The 18,299-nt window shown below is 42.1% G+C and overlaps 1 protein-coding gene across 2 annotated transcripts in view; it reads left to right on the plus strand.

Annotated features, from left to right (window-relative positions):
* lbr (lamin B receptor) overlaps positions 1 to 18,299 on the plus strand; it is a 73,039-nt gene that overhangs the window by 45,102 nt on the left and 9,638 nt on the right. For both annotated transcript variants that reach the window (XM_084326530.1, XM_084326531.1), the window contains exons 6-13: positions 2,696 to 2,892; positions 4,991 to 5,045; positions 7,113 to 7,307; positions 8,727 to 8,830; positions 11,555 to 11,680; positions 13,574 to 13,742; positions 15,816 to 15,896; positions 16,204 to 16,326. In XM_084326530.1, coding sequence (XP_084182656.1) covers positions 2,696 to 2,892; positions 4,991 to 5,045; positions 7,113 to 7,307; positions 8,727 to 8,830; positions 11,555 to 11,680; positions 13,574 to 13,742; positions 15,816 to 15,896; positions 16,204 to 16,326 — 1,050 coding nt within the window. The remainder of the gene's footprint in view (positions 1 to 2,695; positions 2,893 to 4,990; positions 5,046 to 7,112; positions 7,308 to 8,726; positions 8,831 to 11,554; positions 11,681 to 13,573; positions 13,743 to 15,815; positions 15,897 to 16,203; positions 16,327 to 18,299) is intronic.

Consider the following 18,299-nt stretch of genomic DNA (forward strand, 5'->3'; position numbering starts at 1 on the left):
CATCACCCCGTTTTAAAAGGACACCCTCGCCTTTAAAATCAGACCGTCACGTACCATCACCCCGTTTTAAAAGGACACCCTCGCCTTTAAAATCAGACCGTCACGTACCATCACCCCGTTTTAAAAGGACACCCTCGCCTTTAAAATCTGTCACGCACCACCATCACACTGTTTAAACTCTAGCCATATTTTCAGAAAACTCACCAAAAAATACACATCTAAGTAAATTAAAGATTGCTCCACTTCTACAAGGTCCGTTTGCATGTTCTTGGTATCTAGCGACATCTATGGACCGCAGGGAATGTATTCCCAGTGTCAGAAATAGTGTGTCTGTTACTAGGCTTGAATACATTTTATTTTTAATTCGTTTTTTTCTGGATCATATCTCTGGGTGGAACAAACCTGAACGTTATTGCCATAAAATAGAACCCAGAGAAATTAGTTTCTCTACCTTTTATGTGAACGTCTAGCAAAAAAAACAGCATTGCAATCTGAAAAAGAATGGCGGAGAAATGTACATTATAAAAAAGTAACTGTACTTACAGTAGATTTCATTCTCGGTTTTTGCTGCCCAGTCAGGGGTACCTGGTGGTACTAAATCCAGCTTAGATTTTTTTGTACACGTGATCTCAAGAAGGTGCTGAATGAGCTCAGTGGCAATTCTTCACGTAATGGTCAATGTTAGCATGGTGTTATTCACCGTCAAAGATGAACAAATCAAATTCATATTCTCCTTTGGTTCATTACAATTTACTCAAGCCTAGTAATGGACACAATATTTATGACACTGGGAATACATTCCCTGAGATACATAAATGTCCCTAGATACCAGGAACATGCAAATGGACCTTGTAGAAGTGGAGCAATCTTCCATTTACTTAGGTATGTAAATGGTACGGTTCCCTGGTGGTTAGAGAGACCGCCCTGTAACTGGAAGGTCACAGGTTCGATCACTTCAACAGCCAATGTGTCCATCCCTGACCAGGGCTGTACGCTAAGCTTTGTCACTAGGCGCACACTTGCCCCTAAATGAGAAATTTAGGGGCAAAGAATATTTTTTAGGGGCACATTTTTAAATAACAATTTTGCCATTATTAAAAAAATATGTTCCTCCTGCCTCATTACTGTGGTCCTTTTATTTAACATTTAAGTGCGTTTGTTTTCAGGTTTGTATCTTTTATAATGAACCAACTGAGAAAGTGTGTAAATCACTAATAGAACAAAAACAACAAACTGTGTGTGTGTGCGCTTGTGTAGTGCTCCTTGAATGAGATCACCACAACACACACACCATTGCATTAATCAGGAGGACAAGAAACTCTGCATAAATTTGTTTCACAATGAAAAGTGCTTTAGAAATCAAATGAATTATTATTATTGTAAATAACCCCATGAAAGGTTTATTGTTTTTATGGGTAATTACCTGCTTCATATTTGTGATGTTACTGGTTTCAGTGTGTGCCTAAAGTGATCAATGTGTTGGGCCGTTTATAGAGATCTATGCCAATTAATGTTTATGTATATCCGGGACTTTTTTTTATAAGAATTGAGAGGTATTTGTATATGTGACCTTTATTTTGAAACCCGTGTTGCGACGCAACCTTATTTACATTTGCGCTTTTGACAGTGAAATGTTCAGTCCAACTTAGCTCGAAGGAAAGACTAATCAAAAAGGTTTAATTGACCCGTATGAGGCTCTTACGGTAGGACTTTGATTGTTTATAGAAGTGGAATGTAATACTATGCAAAACGAGAAATAAACAGTGATTTTACCAGCAGTATAGTTGCAAGCCACTTTCATTTCATATACGGGGAACCGTGACAATTATTAGTATTATCTTATTTGCATATTGTCTCATTATTAGATAGATAGATAGGTTGATACTTTATTGATCCCCGGAGGGAAATTTAAGAAGAAAGTATTTCACGTCCTAATAGTGGGCTACTACTACTACTCACCTAATGCATGGCTGAACCTGAATGTTAGAAGTGTCCGTGTCCCCGTCAATCAATCATCACGTCATCACGTCAATCATCATCATCTTATCATCTCTCCACATCGGACGTGGTTGTCATAAGATGGACTGATATCCACTCCGTTCTTCTTGCAGAGCAAAATTAGCGGCTTAAACTTATTGAAAGGAAGTTCACATTCAGTTTCGTTTAGATTGTTCACTAGGAATTATGGGATTTGGTGTTGGATGTATAGACTCTCGCAGACAGGGACATGGTCTTTTCGCACGATAGACTACAACTACCAAGTTGCCCAGATTCACTCCACACAGGCTATCGCTGTTGCCGACAGATTCTTTCATAGCACCACGACATTGTGTCTCACTGTACACAGCCCTGGTTGTAGGCTAATGTTTTACTATTTTTTTTATCCAATTTGTATGGATTAATTTAGGAGTGAAATGCAAATGAAGGGTTGAAATCACTACTCGCAAGCTTGCCCCCAGATATTATTTTCCACTCGCACCGGCCAAATTAGGGGGCAATTTGCGATCATCTCGTCCCAGTGTACAGCCCTGCTGACAAAGTGTCTTAGAGCAACCTCCGAGGTCCCACAGTCTGTGAGGAAAAACAAACAAACAAACAAACAAACAAACAAACAAACAAACAAACAACATATGAAGCCAATTGAGAAATGTATTTGTGATATTGGCTGCAACACATCTCTTTTTGTGTCAACTAGGAGTCTACTTCTGGCTGCTGTTCCTGCCTGGCTGGGTACTGTACGTGATCCTTCAGGGGAATCAGGAGGACCCCAGCCTGGCCAACCTCCCCCTGCCCCTGCCTCCGCTGGCCAACCTCTGGGACACACAGGCCTTCGCCGTTGTCCTCCTTTGGATCCTCTTCCAAGGTCTCCTCTACATCATGCCCGTCGCAAAGGTGGGTTTGGTGTTGTGGTGGGGGTCTTCAAGTTCACCTGCAAGCTGTTGTTTCTTACATCATTCGAATTTGTGGTACTTTATAGAGCTGTCCCCGAAGCCTGTTTTTGGGCTTCGAACTTCGCCAGGGTTTTTCAGACGGACGTTCAAACCTTCATTTTTAATCATGCAAAAAATGTGCTCCTAAATAATTTGTCTGGTTCAGTACTGTCGAGTCTTGACTTTAGGCACATAACGTAGCGCATATTGCTGCGGTTAGTTACTGGTCACAGGAGGCTTCAATATCATTTGGATGGTAATCCATTTTGTGAATACATTTGTTGAAACAACATCTTTGTTGGCCGACGGCTCCTGCTATCTTAACATTAGCAAGCTAAAGGGCTGCGCTCTGCATAGCTTAATTAACGTGCATAACATACCTGTGTAACGTTAAGTAACTTGTGTTCCGCTGGGAAGTTCAGCATCACTGCATACACTTGGTTTAATCCAAACGTCCATTCGGAAACATTGTATTATGAAATAAGACGGGGTAGCCCCTTTCGTGACTGTGATGCACGCCAACAAGGTTTGGCCGAGTGAATCCACAGTCCCTTGCTCCCCCATAGGAAACCACCCTAATTAACTCTGAAGTCAAGTCAAGTCAAGAGTTTTAATTGTCACGGCATACAGGTATACAATGAAATGCGTCTGGTCTTGCCCGCGACGATGTGCAATACAGTGGTACAACATATAATAGAATCCAATAAAAATACAGTGGTACAACATATAATAGAATCCAATAAAAACAACAGTGCAATAAACAGGTACATGGTGTGCCATCTCGGTATCTGTACATAGTATTTACAGAGCATATAGGACATGCTAGGTAGCTTTAGTAGTGCAATACACTTCCTGATGTTATACTAATTTAAAGTGGCCTTTCCTCTGGCCATAAGTGTGCGTGTGTGCGGCATGAGTGTTAAAGTGGCTGCTAGTGTGTGAGCGTGCTCAGCGTGCGTGTCGTGTATGTGCTTGTGTGTGCTTGTGTGTGGATAGTTCAGTTTCTGTGTCTCTCAATGAAGAACTGGTCCGACGCGAAACGCTTGTTATACAAGTATCGCAGATAAATTTCAAAGGTACTCACAGTTACACGAGGGTCTTGGACAGAGATACGCAATGGTTTGAAAGCTCTGCATTGCTAATAAACATTTTTTTTTGTTTTTTATCTTTTCCCCCCTCCATTTTTCCTCCGATTTTCTCCCATCCCAATGTTAGTCGTTATGCCAATTCCCAATCCCCTTCCTGGTCGCTGCACACTTACCCCCCACAGTCGGTCTGGGAGAGTGGAGGCTATCACGTGCTTCCTCCGACACACGTCCAGCCAATCAACCGCTTCTTTTCACCTGGCAGCGCGGATTCTCATTGAGAGGGCGTAGCGTGTGGAAGGATCACTCTATCCCACTCAAGTCCTATCCGCGCTTAGCAGGCGCCCTGACCGAACTGTAGGAGTCGCTGTTTACAACGACCCGGACCCACCCCGCCAGCTTCTCCCTCCCTCTAATACTGCCAATTGTATTAGTGTGAACGGCCAGCCAAGCTGGTGACAACCCCGGAGCTGTGAGCTGGATTCGAACAGGCGAATCTAGCCGCTCCGGGGTTTGGTGACGACCGCAATCTCCGTTACGCCACCTGACCGCCCCTGCTAATAAACATTTTAAATAATTTTTATAAACGTGTAAACAGCGAAGAACGTAATGGCTGCTCTCCCCCGAACACCGCAATGAGGAGTAGGGTATAATCTGCAGAGCCGCACTGCCGTCTCGTGATGTTTACACGTTTATAAAAAGTATTTAAAATGTTTATTAGCAACGCCGAGCTTTCAAACCATCGATTGCATATCCAAGGTCATTTGCGATAATTTTTATTGAACCACTTATACTAGCACATGCATGGGTCTGGTCTCTTTTGAAACGATACATATAAAGTACATTACAGTGAAATTCTTGGTTCTGTATGAGCCCCTGAGATATATACTACCGGTAATATGCCTTTGGTGGTGGGGCTTATTTGGATTATGTATTGTGCCTTTTTAAATTAAGTTTGTTTTTGTATTTCTCTAGCTGAGTGAGGGGATGCCCCTGAAGTCTGGTGAGAGGCTGAAGTACAGAACCAATGGTAAGACTGCTCTCTATGTCTAACTCCCTCTGGTCCAATGAAACATCATTGTAGCCAATTGACCCTTCTTAAGGCCATTTTTAGACTGAAACGCTCACATGGGAATCTGGCAAAATATCTTTTCGGATGTGCCTTTTGTTCATACAGCAACAGCGTTTTTGCGGGTAGAATCCGCAAAAAAGTGAAACCACCTTCCTGGGTGGAAATCCTAGAAACGATACACCTTTGTGCTATCATCTGAACAGTCAAACCGCATAAAACTATGACGAAAGGATTCTCAAGGCTCTCGTTGCGTATTGCTTACGTCACAGGCATGCGCCAGTAGCCTAGAAAGCGTAAACAAAGCGAACAAGCATGTCTGATTCTATCCACAGAGATCACCTGAAGGCTACATTGGCAGTACTTTTAAATACACAAGAATCAGTCCAGCGGCTATCACAACTAGTGACTGGAGCCACTGTCTGTGTGTGACTCTGCTTTGGTCCAATCACATTCCCCCAGTCTGCGAATCAGAGACAGAGTAGGGCGGGTCTTCACAGCATGCTTGGTTGTCTCAACGACCTGAGGCAGTGTAGCGTATGGGTTAGCGGGGCTCCGTCGTCTCGGGTCGACTACACTTTTACAGCCTTGTCTGCACGAAGAATTCCCTCCCAAAACACTAGTCTAAACGCAAAATTAAAAGTGAGATCGCAAGACGACTTCTGCGGTTTCTGTTGAGACTCTCTCCGTCTAAACATGGCCTAAGCCCTGCCCTCTTTTCGTGATCCTCCAATCACAACGGTTGCTTCCCTCTGACAAAAGCAACAGTTGTGATTGTAGGATCAAGAAAAGAGGGCAGGGCTTGAGACAGGTTGTATTAATGAAACATCATTACAGTCAATTACTTATTGTAATAATTGTAATACTTATGATGCACCTCCCTGCTCTCTCCTCAATTTAATGAGGGGAATCCTTCCTGAAATGAAGACCAAACTAAAGACCTCAGAGTGATGACTAGATTGTGTAGGATCTATTCCTTTGTCTCACTTTTTTTAAAGATCACTTTGACGTGAAGAAAATGCAGGAATCATAATTTTTTTTTATTATCCCCTTCTTTTTCCGTTTTCTCCCATCCCAATGTTAGTCGTTATGCCAATTCCCAATCCCCTTCCTGGTCGTTGCGCACTCTACCCCCTACAGTTTGGTCCGGGGGGGCGGAGACTATCACATGCTTCCTCCGACACATGTGTACCCAGCCCACCGCTTCTTTTCATCTGGCAGCGTGGACTCTCACTGGGGGAGTGTAACGTGTGGAAGGTCACACTACCTCCCCCAGATCCTTCCCTTGCTGTGCAGGCACCCCGGCCGAACTGTAGGAGTCGCTGTTTTTTACGACCCACCCTCGCCGGGTTTCCCACCCGCTAACACTGCCAATTGTGTTAGTATGGACGGTCGGCCAACCCGGAAGCACCACAGCTGGATTCGATCCCACCGTCTCTGTGGTGGTAGACAGACGCTTAGTCTGCTGCGCTACCCGGCCGCCCTCAGGAATCATCCTTTTTAAGCAGACTGGACAGTGGTCTACCATCCAGAAGTTTAAATGTTCATCTATTACAGAGCAATTAAAGCTTAGGCTAGCGGTGGTTAACCTCTATCTCTAGGATTCTTTGTAGGGATGTTCGATATTGGCTTTTTTACCGATATCAGATATACCGATATTGTCCAACTCTTAATTTCCGATGCCGATTTCAACCGATACCGATATATGCAGGGTCCCCCCCCCCCCCCCCCCCCCCAAAAACGGAATAATTTCAGGTAATTAACATTACATATATCTTGTCGTGGAATTAACACAACATTATGCATACTTTTGACAATAAATAAAATAAGAATTTGTTCTCACTTGCCTGGGTAAATAAAGGTTAAATACATTTTTTTTTTTTTTTTTTTTTTTTTTATCGATACCGATAATTTCCGATATTACATTTTAAATGCCAATATCGGCCGATAATATCGGACATCCCTAATTCTTTGCCATCGTGGTGAGCGGCCTGGCGGTGGTTAACCTCTCGCTCTCTGTCTCTCCAGGGCTCTTTGCCATCGTGGTGAGTGGCCTGGCGGTGGTGGCGGCGGTGCACCTGGAGGTGGACCTGACCTACATCCACAGCCACTTCCTGCAGCTGTCCGTGGCCGCCCTCCTCTACTCCTTCCTCCTCAGCGTCTACCTGTACGTCCGCTCCCGCCACGCGCCCGTGGACCAGCTCGCCCTCGGGGGGAACTCTGGTGAGAGGACATGATGGAATGATGGTCACAGATTGGTTTATCTCTGGGACCAGGTTAGGGCTGCTTGATTAATCGAATTTCGATTTTTGGCTTCCCACGATCATGAAATAAAAATCTACATAAAACGATTATTGTGCCGCATGCTGTGTTGCTTACATTTTGTCCTATGTAGGGTTGGGTACCGTTCACATTTGAACTGATACCGGTACCGGTGCCTGTGAATCGATACCGGTACCTTTTTTTCCTGTACTTTAGTCTCTAAAAATGTAATCTACCTACCTCAGTTGTAAAAAAAAAAATCCAAACTTCAAATGATTTATTATCATTATTATTTATTTAGAACAATTTGTTAATATATATATAATACCCATTGTTCAATTAACTGTATGCCTCACTGTGTGGAAGAGACTGGGATCATTCTTTTGTGCAAGGCAACATCAGGCTTGACTTAAAACATTACGGGCACCCAAGTGGCGACCCATGTAACGCGTTGCGTCGCGAAGCGGCCGACCCGGGTTAGATTCCCGGACCCGGCGTCCTTTGCCGAATGTCTTCCCCCCGCTCTGTCTCCCGTTCTTCCTCTCTCTCTCCCTCTACTGGACTGCCCGGTAGTACAAACAAATAAAAATATACCAAAAACATAATAAAAATTTAAAATTTTATAAAAAACATTACTTTCCTAACTTGGTATAACTAAGTGTAACAAATTAACACATATATATAAATGTACTGAATTGTTATTTCTTATTATATTATATAAAAAATTAAGAAAATCCCTTTTTTTTTTTTTTTTTTTTAACCGATACCTGATCCAGCTATTTTAGTGATATCCGGGGCGATATCAATATCGGATCGGTGCATCCCTACTAGGATTTAGATCCGCCTAGAATGAAAGGTAGAATGGTTTTGGTTCTGGATATTTGATTTTCTCCCCACCACAAATATTAGAATATGAGAGTATTACCTTTGTACAAGCCCTTTGGGCTTCGTTCCCTCCTAGCACTGTTTTATTTTTATTTTTTATAATGTGCTAAATAAATAAATAAACTAAACTAAACAGAGATTCAATAAGAACCAGATTCGATAAGCAAGGATCATCTAACATTAACATGTTTTATGAAGTTCAGACATGGCTCCGTTTTTAAGCTAGCGTGAAGCAAAGTGATATCATGTGAACCCTGAGATTCCAAGGAATCCATTGATACCAAATGTGTCATCATAGCTTAGTGAGAAAAGGGGAAAATATTGCTTCAAAGTCAAACTGTCTTTACCGTGACGCCTCCAGTCACGAGTGTGAATCAAAGACAACCGCACTCTTTCAGGTGTCATTTGTGGCAAACGGTATGAGAACCAATTTGACACCATGAGTCTCTATTCATGTCCTGTTCAACTACCTGTGCCGTTTCTCTTCTCCTCCAGGCAATGTGGTCTATGACTTCTTCAAGGGACGCGAGCTCAACCCACGCATCAAAAACTTTGACCTGAAGTTCTTCCACGAGATGCGCCCGGGTCTAATTGGCTGGGTGAGTTGTCGCATGGGAAACATTTGGGGTAACACACATTTTACACAGGACACTTTTGGGGTCACTCACATTTAATGATACATGGGTAGATTCAAGGACAAAATAAAAGTCTGAACAAAATCATTTTGGGTAATTCGGTGGGCTGGCTAGAATGGGAAAACACTTATCAATGGCAGTATAGCCCAATTGTTTCCCATGTATCGCTGTCTTGATATTTCACCTGTGCATTATTAGTTAATGAAAGAGTAGATCAATGTATTCATCTTCCTAATTTAATTTATAGGTTACAGCAGTGGAACAGTACAAGCTTTGCCTTACCGTATTTGTGGTGTTGTATACACACTGCTCCCTCTGGTGGTAAAATGTGAAACTTTCATGCAGAAATGTTTCTTCACTCCACACACATGTACTTGTTTTTATCACTGCAAAGTAGAGTGTGATTGGCAAGTGGCAGTTTATTGTGATAGAAATTAGGGTAAAACGAAAAAAGGGTTAATTGTGCCTTTTGCTCCAGATGGCACCACACTAGAGCTGCTACTAATGATTATTTAAATAATCAATTAATCCAATGGCTATCTTATCGATTAATCTGTGTATCTAAAGTGAATTTTCATTAAAAACAATTAATTAAAGGCAGTTTGAATATTTACAGTAAGTTTACTTTCCTCATGAATGTACACTGAAATAGTTTTGTATTTGTTTGTTTTTGTATTATACTGTCTTAGTGCTCCTGAATTTAATAATTTTTTTACTTCTGTTCTGTCAGACGAGACACTTCGGAACATTTAACTGCCATCATCAAATGTTTTGAAGCATCGATGCAGTAATTCTTTACAGATTATCCTTCATAATTTGATTCAGTCGATTTTAATTGCCCCTACACCATCCGTTATCGGGCACAAGGAGATACAATGGGAGTTTGTTGACTTTTGTTGCGTTGACATTTTACAACACTTCCGCGTACACTTGATGTGTCATGGAACTTCTGCACAGAGACCAATGTTAGCTGTCATTTAGGCTTTGTTGTGCAATATTTTAAATGAGCCAAACAGTGAGACTGTAGAAATTCAGATGAGTAAAATTGTATAAAAAATAAAACATAGTTTATTTCTTTTTCTGTGGCCACAGAGAGTATCCTCAGTTTACAATCAGAGACAAGTTAATACGAGCGTCTGACCAGAAAGTGAGAGAGCTCTGGTCAGACTTACAATTAACCCTTTCTCCGCCGATGATGTGTTTACACGTCATTCCTCACCATGCGTAATCTGCCAATGACGGGTTACGGCGTCTTTTGAGATCAATATTTCATATTTTCGTCATGGTATTCACATTTCACCCACGGAGTCTTTGCTGGTGTTGTAGGACTCCGCTCAACTCTGCAACGCTTCAATACCGCCACCTGGTGGCCGATCGGCGAGTTGCCAAAACCGGAAGTGGCCGGAGGTGCTTAGACCGTCCCCTATTCCGACTCTATCCAGACACCGTGCATATCGATCCGTTGCCATAACTCAATAAACAACATGATTGGACGTATATGAGTATTATACAAACCGGAACTGGATCACCTAGATCAACATCCCATAATAGCGATCCTTTTGCTCCACGCTCATCACCCAACGGTAAGAGGAGACTGGGGTGAGTTTCAGAGTTTTTCTTTACCATTTTCGATACAAACTGCTCTGATCTATATATCACCCATACTACATAAATTATTTAACGTTGGCCACGGAATTATAAACGACCCCCCCCCCCCCCTCCCCCCCCCCTCCGGTCAACCGCAGATGATCAGTCAACACGTCTAGGATCATGTACAGTTGACATTTTTTATCTGCCGTCGATCGGTATCAAACTGCATTTGATGATCTAATATATGCATTTATGGCTATATCTCACGTTCTATGAAATACTGCAGAAAACGATAAAAACATATTTATACTCTAGACCGTATTATTGTATGAATGTGTGAATGAAAAAGTAAAACGTTCCTACATCCTGAACGATAGATAATTGATGTTGAATGGGCCATAGTAATGTCAATTTAGCAATACAATTTAAAAAGTTATAGCCCTGCAAAGAAGGTGAACATCTCCATAGACAAATAGAGCTGGCAGAGAGGCTACAAGGATGGATATAAGCTCCGGCAGAGAATGGGTTAAGTACCAGCTGGGAATGACAAATGAAAACAAAGATGAGAAAATGAAAACAAAAGATGGGTTTATGGGGTTTGTCATGTCTCACACAAGACTAGAGACGAGGCCGAATGTCATATCTAAAAAGTCTAGCTGTCCTGAGCCTTGGCCGTTGTTTTCAGAACACTGTTTAACCCTTTCAATGCCGCACTACCAAACGGTTAGCCCTTTCACTGTGACAATACACAGAAGCTTAACCCTTTCACTGCCACACAACAGCAGCTTAACCCTTTCACTGCCACACTACAGAAGGTTAACCCTTTACTATCACACTACAGACGGTAACCGACGGTAGTGTGATAGTAAAGGGTTAACCTGTAGTGTGGCAGTGAAAGGGTTAAGACTGCCGCCCTAGTGTCTGAGCTGTATACTGTAGTTAACTATATTAACTAGTCAAGGCTGTACAGAGAATAATGTATTTAAACCAGCTATAATGAACATGATAATATTTTCGACCACAGCTTCTAATGTCAAGAGTGGAGAAGCAGCATGTTTTACTCAACCCATCCGTTTGTCTCGTCTGTCCCTCCACCAGTGTGTGGTGAACTTCGCCATGGCTCTGGCGGAGATGAAGCAGCAGGGTCTCGAGGCTCCGTCCCACGCCATGATCCTGGTCAACCTCTTCCAGCTGCTCTATGTGGCCGACGGTCTCTGGAATGAGGTACACTCTTCGAGCACAATTATGTCTCTTGTAGAGGAACATTTCACCAGTAGATATTAGGGGTGTAAAGGTATCCGTACCGAACCGTTTCAGTAATGGACCTTAGGTTCAGTACGGCTGTGTACCGAACGAATACAACGGTATGTTAACCACTAACGACCGCCCACCGGGGGCTGTTTTTTTTTCACAATCTAATATAAATTTTTTATTCTTTTCTTTTTTTTACAAGTCTATTATTAATTTCGATATAGAATATTCGTTGACAGCCCTACAAGTACAATTAGTTACTGCACACTACATCACCCCTGAGTGGAACATGGAAAGCCAAACTTTCCAACACTACCGAAAACCCGTACCGAACCGTAACTTCAAAACCGAGGTACGTACCAAACCGTGGTTTTTGTGTACCGTTACACCCCCTAGTAGATATATACTAGTTAAGCTTAGGCACTCTTTCGAAGTTGGTTACGGTTAGAGTTTGTCTTAGAGCATGGCGATAGAACGTCAGGTAGTTTGCAGGCTGTTCGACGCGGAAATGGGCAAACACGCTATTGGGCGTACCGCACATGTCACATGACCTGGCCAATCAGAGCGCCGGAAACACGGATGCGTTGTAAAAAGGCTACACGCAACCAGTACATCTAACTAAAGACACAGAGCTGTAAGGGGTAGCCCACACAGGGTTGGTTTTTAGTAGGGTCCCAATATCCAGGGGGTGATGTTTGAGGTTGAGAAGAAGCAGGATTGACATCCCATTTTCTTTCTTTTTTTTATCCACTTTTTCTCCTTATTTTTTCTATTTTTCTCCCATCCCAATTTCGCCTCGCCAATTCTCCCTTCAATTCTCCCCTCCCCTGTCTCGAACGTTGCTAGACTATGCCTCCCACTGGTCGGCTGCAGTGAGGACCAAGCCTTGCATCACGTGTCCCCTCCGGTACACGAGGAGGCAGCTGTCGCATCTTTTCACCTGAACAGCGCAATCTCTCAGTGGCGAGGAGTAACGCGTGGGAGGCTCACGCTGCCCCCGATACTTCCTGATTCTGCTGTACAGGCGCACCAACCGACCTGTAGGAGTCGCTGTCCACAACGTCCAATCCCCACCCACCGGCTTTCCCACCCCTAACACTGCCAATTGTGTTAGTATGAACGACCGGCCAAGCCGGTAGCAACGTGGAGAGCTGGGCTCGATACCAGTATATCCTGCGTTAGTGGCGAGCGCCTTGCCCACTGCGCCACTCAGCCGCCTTGGCATCCCATTTTCTTGATACAAATGATGAAATGCATCCATCCACTACCGAGTACCAACTATCTGCTACATTTTGGGGAAATGTTTACCTGCCTGCTGTCCCTTTTGATGCTGTGGTCTGAGTGAGATGGGTAGCTTCCGATAGGCAGCACTGCAGGTTCCATAACAAAAAGGTTTTTTATTTTATTTATTTTTTAATGTGTTTTTGTAGATTTTTTTTTATTGCGTTTTTACTACCAGGCAGTCCGGTAGAGAGAGAGGGAGAGGACGAAATGGGAGACAGAGCAGGGGAAGACATTCGGCAAAGAACGCCGGGTCCGGTAATCGAACCCGGGTCGGCCGTGCCGAGACGCAGCGCGTTACATGGTTCGCCACTTGGGCGCCAACAAAAAGGTTTTTAAGTCGGACCACAACATGTAAGCAAAAGGTTTTAACAAACCACAACAGAATACGTAACAGTATTTCTGATGCTTTTTTTTATAATTTTTTTTTAGAACAACATGATATCTTGGAACTAACTAACCAGCTAACTTGATAGCCGCAGCGCATAGTAATATACTGGCCGCATTCAAAATAAAATAAACTAAATAGTTCTGTGAGGGAAGAATTGTGCATAAATATGATTGTCTTTTCCTCCTTGTTCTCAGGAGGCCATTCTGACCACCATGGACCTGATGCACGACGGGTTTGGCTTCATGCTGGCGTTTGGCGACCTGGTGTGGGTTCCCTTCACCTACACGCTGCAGGCCTACTACCTGGTCAGCCACCCCAACCCCCTGGGGCTGCCCTCACTCATAGCCATTATCGCCATCAAACGTGAGTCCCTGCTGTCACTTTTATTTATTCATAAATGTATTATTATTAATAATAATAAACGTTATTTGTAGGGATGCTCGATATTGGCTTTTTTACCTATACCGATATTGTCCAACTCTTAATTTCCGATACCGATATCAGCCGATACCGATATATGCATTTTTTTTTTATAATTTCAGGTAATTAACATTACATATCTCTTGTCGTGGAATTAACACAACATTATGCATACTTTTGACAATAAATAAAATCAGAATTTGTTCTTACTTGCTTGCCTGGGTAAATAAAGGTTATAGAAATAAAATTAAATATTTGAAAACCGATACCGATATTTTCCGATATCACATTTTAATGCCGATATCGGCCGATAATATCGGTAGGCTGATAATATCGGACATCCCTAGTTATTTGTATAGCACCTTTCATTGATAATAAAACACAAGATGATACCTAGTGAGGGGGATAAGAGCTCAATGATGAAATCCAATCCCCTTGCCAAACATCTATGCTATTCATAGTGATTAAATAAATAATGTCTCCCATCTTCTCTAATTTATTTACTACTGTTCCTTTAAGCCCATCTAACACCATTTTCAAATCCCTGTTAACCGTCTCCTGTTCTTTCCTTTAATTTGCCCCCTAGGCCATTTAACTCTGTACCGTCTACATCCCATCCTACAGTGCTTTCCCTCTCCTCCTCCTCAGTGAGGGTTACTGATATCCTGCACTACTCTTTTTGACATGGATTAGGCTAATTAGCTGAAACAATCCTGATTCCTGAGCCTATTTTATTCTCCCCTTTTTTAAATAATAGTATCTCTTCAGTACATTTTGTTCCCTGTTTTTCAGCATTTAGTGTAGTGCTGTTCTCTGCCCTGTTCAGCATTTAGCCTTCCTTTGTAGCCATTCTTGTTTTAGGGTACTGGCTTATTTAGCACTTTATTTTCTAGTAGCTGAGCCTTTTATTGTAGTGTGTTTCTTTTCATGACAGTTTTATTTTGTTTCCTTTTGAACTGGCATTACCGTAGTCCACTTCTACACATAAAATCCCTTCGTGGAGGTTTATTGTTATTTATTTCTAAATTGCCAAATTTACCCATTCCAATCCCTTTAGAAGATTTTAAAAGATATGGGAAATAATGTATAAAGACAAAGCTATCAAAGTTATTAACAAGTGAACTTTAAATTGTATTTGTAATGCACACACAAATCTACCGGTAATCTAAATCTTGATCTCCTGACGTCTTGAACTTTGCCAGGTTCCAGTGTCTTGCTTGGACACATTTTTGGACGGCAACAAATGTGTACATTTGGCCATTTAGAAACACAAGATTATGAATGAACTCGTATTTTTATTCCCCATTAAAAACACATAATGTAGACACTTTGGATTTCCTTCAGATTCATTCTGGCACAAAAGTATGGCCCGCCCTACTCTGGGATCCTCAGGGTGAAACTTCAAGGTCGATGAGGGAGGGGTACATGTTGTCGGATTGAGGAAAGAATTCATCAGGAGCGTTTTCTTGACTACTATAACGAATTCTGGGGGTTGGAGCTTAAAATAAATGAATATTCGAAAATGTACCCCTCACGAAGGACCACCCTAATGTATACACACAAGACAACCTCTAGTTGTGATGTTAAGACGGTTATGAACTGTGTTCACATACAGTTTATTAGAGCCTTGGGCAACTGTACAACAAGTGAATGTACATGATTAGAAATGGCAATACTATGCAGATATTTCCATTGAAGTCTGGATTTCAGGATTCACAACGTCAACAACATGGTATGTTGTCCTAGGAGGGCAGTGTTTTTAAAAAATCCAAACAGGGGAGGCTGATAACCGTTCCCCCAAATGTTTTCAGTTTTCAAAATCTTAACTCTTGACATGGCTATGTCCAGTCAGTGTGCTATCTCGTATGTGGTTAAGAGTTCAGATAGTCGGACTGCTTTCAATGAAAGGTAATTTGTTGATAATTCTGTAGGAATTAATTTTTATTTAGATTAATTGTTGTATAATATGTAATGCTCTGGGGATTCTCATGACCAAAGTCTCTAATGTCTTTCCAGTCCTCGGCTTCTACATCTTTAGAAAATCCAACTCCCAGAAGAACACCTTCAGGAGAAATCCCTCCGACCCCAAACTTGCCCGTAAGTCACTCACTGGTGCTTTTATTTTTTAAGATGGACACACAGCTGTGTAATTTTTAAGTTGCACAATGGTTTTGTGAGTGCTAGTTAATTGGTCAGTAACATCATAAGCTAATGTTACAGTATGTGAACCTACTATGGATGGGGGATGTAAGGGAGACAAATTCAGTGACTCCAAAACGAATGTTCTTTTACAAAAATATGGCTTTAAACTTGCAGAATACTTCCTGCATAGAATTGACTACTTTGGTCTAATTTAATTTGGTCTTCCCACTCTAATTGTGTATTTCTTCTTTGCGTGTCCCAGACCTGAAGACGATCCCCACGGCCACCGGGAAGAGTCTGCTGGTCTCTGGCTGGTGGGGGGTGGTCCGTCACCCCAACTACCTGGGAGACCTCATCATGGCCCTGGCCTGGTCCCTACCCTGTGGTGAGCCTCCAAACCCAAACAAGTAGCAAAACAAGTTAGAATTAATAAATGTTCCTTCAATTGACACATTTGACATATATATGTACAGTTACTCCGAGCCATGTGTATATAGACTAGGGGTGTAAAGGTACACGTATCCGAACCGTTTCAGTGTGTACCGTATCGTACCGAACGGCTGTCGAATACAACGGTACGTTAACCACTAACGACTTCCCACTGGAGGCTGTTTTTTTTCACAATCTAATATAATTATTATATATATATATTTCTTTCTTACAAGTCGATTATTAATTTCGATATAGAATATTCGTTGACAGCCCTATAAGTACAATTAGTTACTGCACACTACATCACCCCTGAGTGGAACATGGAAAGCCAAACTTTCCCCCACTGTACCGAAAAACCGTACCGAACCGTGACGTCAAAACCGAGGTACGTACCGAACCGTGGTTTTTGTGTACCGTTAAACCCCTAATATAGTCCATTTCAAACTTGACAATGTAAACATTTTAAATGGGCCCAAGTTATATACTGTTGCAGTGTTTGCGAATGTCAGAGAGTTAAAGTTAGAGGGGGCAGTTCCTATCTGCACAGTACAGCCAATGCATTTCCCCCAAAGACATTAAAAGCTAGAAAGCTTTTTATATTGATTGGATTAACACCGCACTCTTCCACCCTGTTTAGAAACTCATTGGACTCTTCCACCTTATTTAACCCTTTCTCTGCCACGCTTATGTACATCCTTATACCATCTTCTGCCAGCTCTATTTGTCTATGGAGAAGTTCCCCTTCTTTGCAGGGCTATAACTTTTTAAATTGTATTGCTAAATTGACATTACTATGGCCCATTCAACGTCAATTATCTATCGTTTAGGATGTAGCAACGTTCTACTTTTTCATTCACATATTCATACTAAAATACGGTCTAAAGTATAAATATGTTTTTATCGTTTTCTGCAGCGTTCTGCAGAACGTGATTTATAGCCCTAAATGCATTATATTGATGATCAAATACAGTTTGATAGCGATCGGCGCCAGATAAAAAATTTCAAATGTACGTGCTTCTAGAAGTTACTACTCATCATCTGATGTTGACCGGATGGGGGGGGGTCGTTTATAATTCCGTGGCCAACGTTAGATGATTCATGTAGTGTGGGTGATATGATCATCAGAGCAGTTTGTATCGAACACGGTAATAATAAACGCTGAAACTTACCCCAGTCTCCTCGGGCCATTGGGCGATCAGCTTGGAGTAGACAGTTTGCTATTATGGGATGTTGATCTAGATGAACCATTTCCAGGTTGTATCATACTATATACGTCCAAATAACGTTGTTTATTGAGTTAGGGCGAGCGATTGATTATCCAGTGTGTCGAGATGGAGCCCCGGGAGCTATAGCGAGTGGCCGGACCGAATTTGGATGAGCACCACTTTCGGTTTCCGGTTTGCTATTTGGGCGATCCGCCGATCGGCCACCAGATGGCGCTCTTGAACCGTTGGAGAGTTGAGAGGAGATCAACAGGAGATCTCAAGTCTCCGTTGGTGAAATATGATTGCCATCACAGATTTTTGAAATATTGATCTCAATGACGTGTTACGGCGTCATTGGCAGATTACGCATGGCGGAGAATGACGTGTTAACTCGTCCTTGGCGATTAAAGGGTTATTTAAAGGCGATAGTTTAGCTATACAATTTAGCTATAGCTGGCCCTCAAAAGTTTGCTCAAACGTTGTGGACATGTGTAGATATGTCTGAGTGACTATGACAAATTGGTGCCATTTGGGCAATAGGTGGCGCTGTAGCAGTATCATACCGGTAAGTGTAAATTACCATAATGCTCCTGTCTGTTTTTCGCATATCTCAAATGTTTTTAAAGTTTAATTGATTTTAAAGTTTTAAATGTTTAAATGTTTCAAATGATTAATCTCTTAACTCATTTAGACTTAAAACACCTGCTCATAATCCATTATA

This window comes from Notolepis coatsorum (genome assembly GCF_963971535.1).
Source record: "Notolepis coatsorum genome assembly, chromosome: 12".
Lineage (NCBI taxonomy): Eukaryota > Metazoa > Chordata > Actinopteri > Aulopiformes > Paralepididae > Notolepis > Notolepis coatsorum.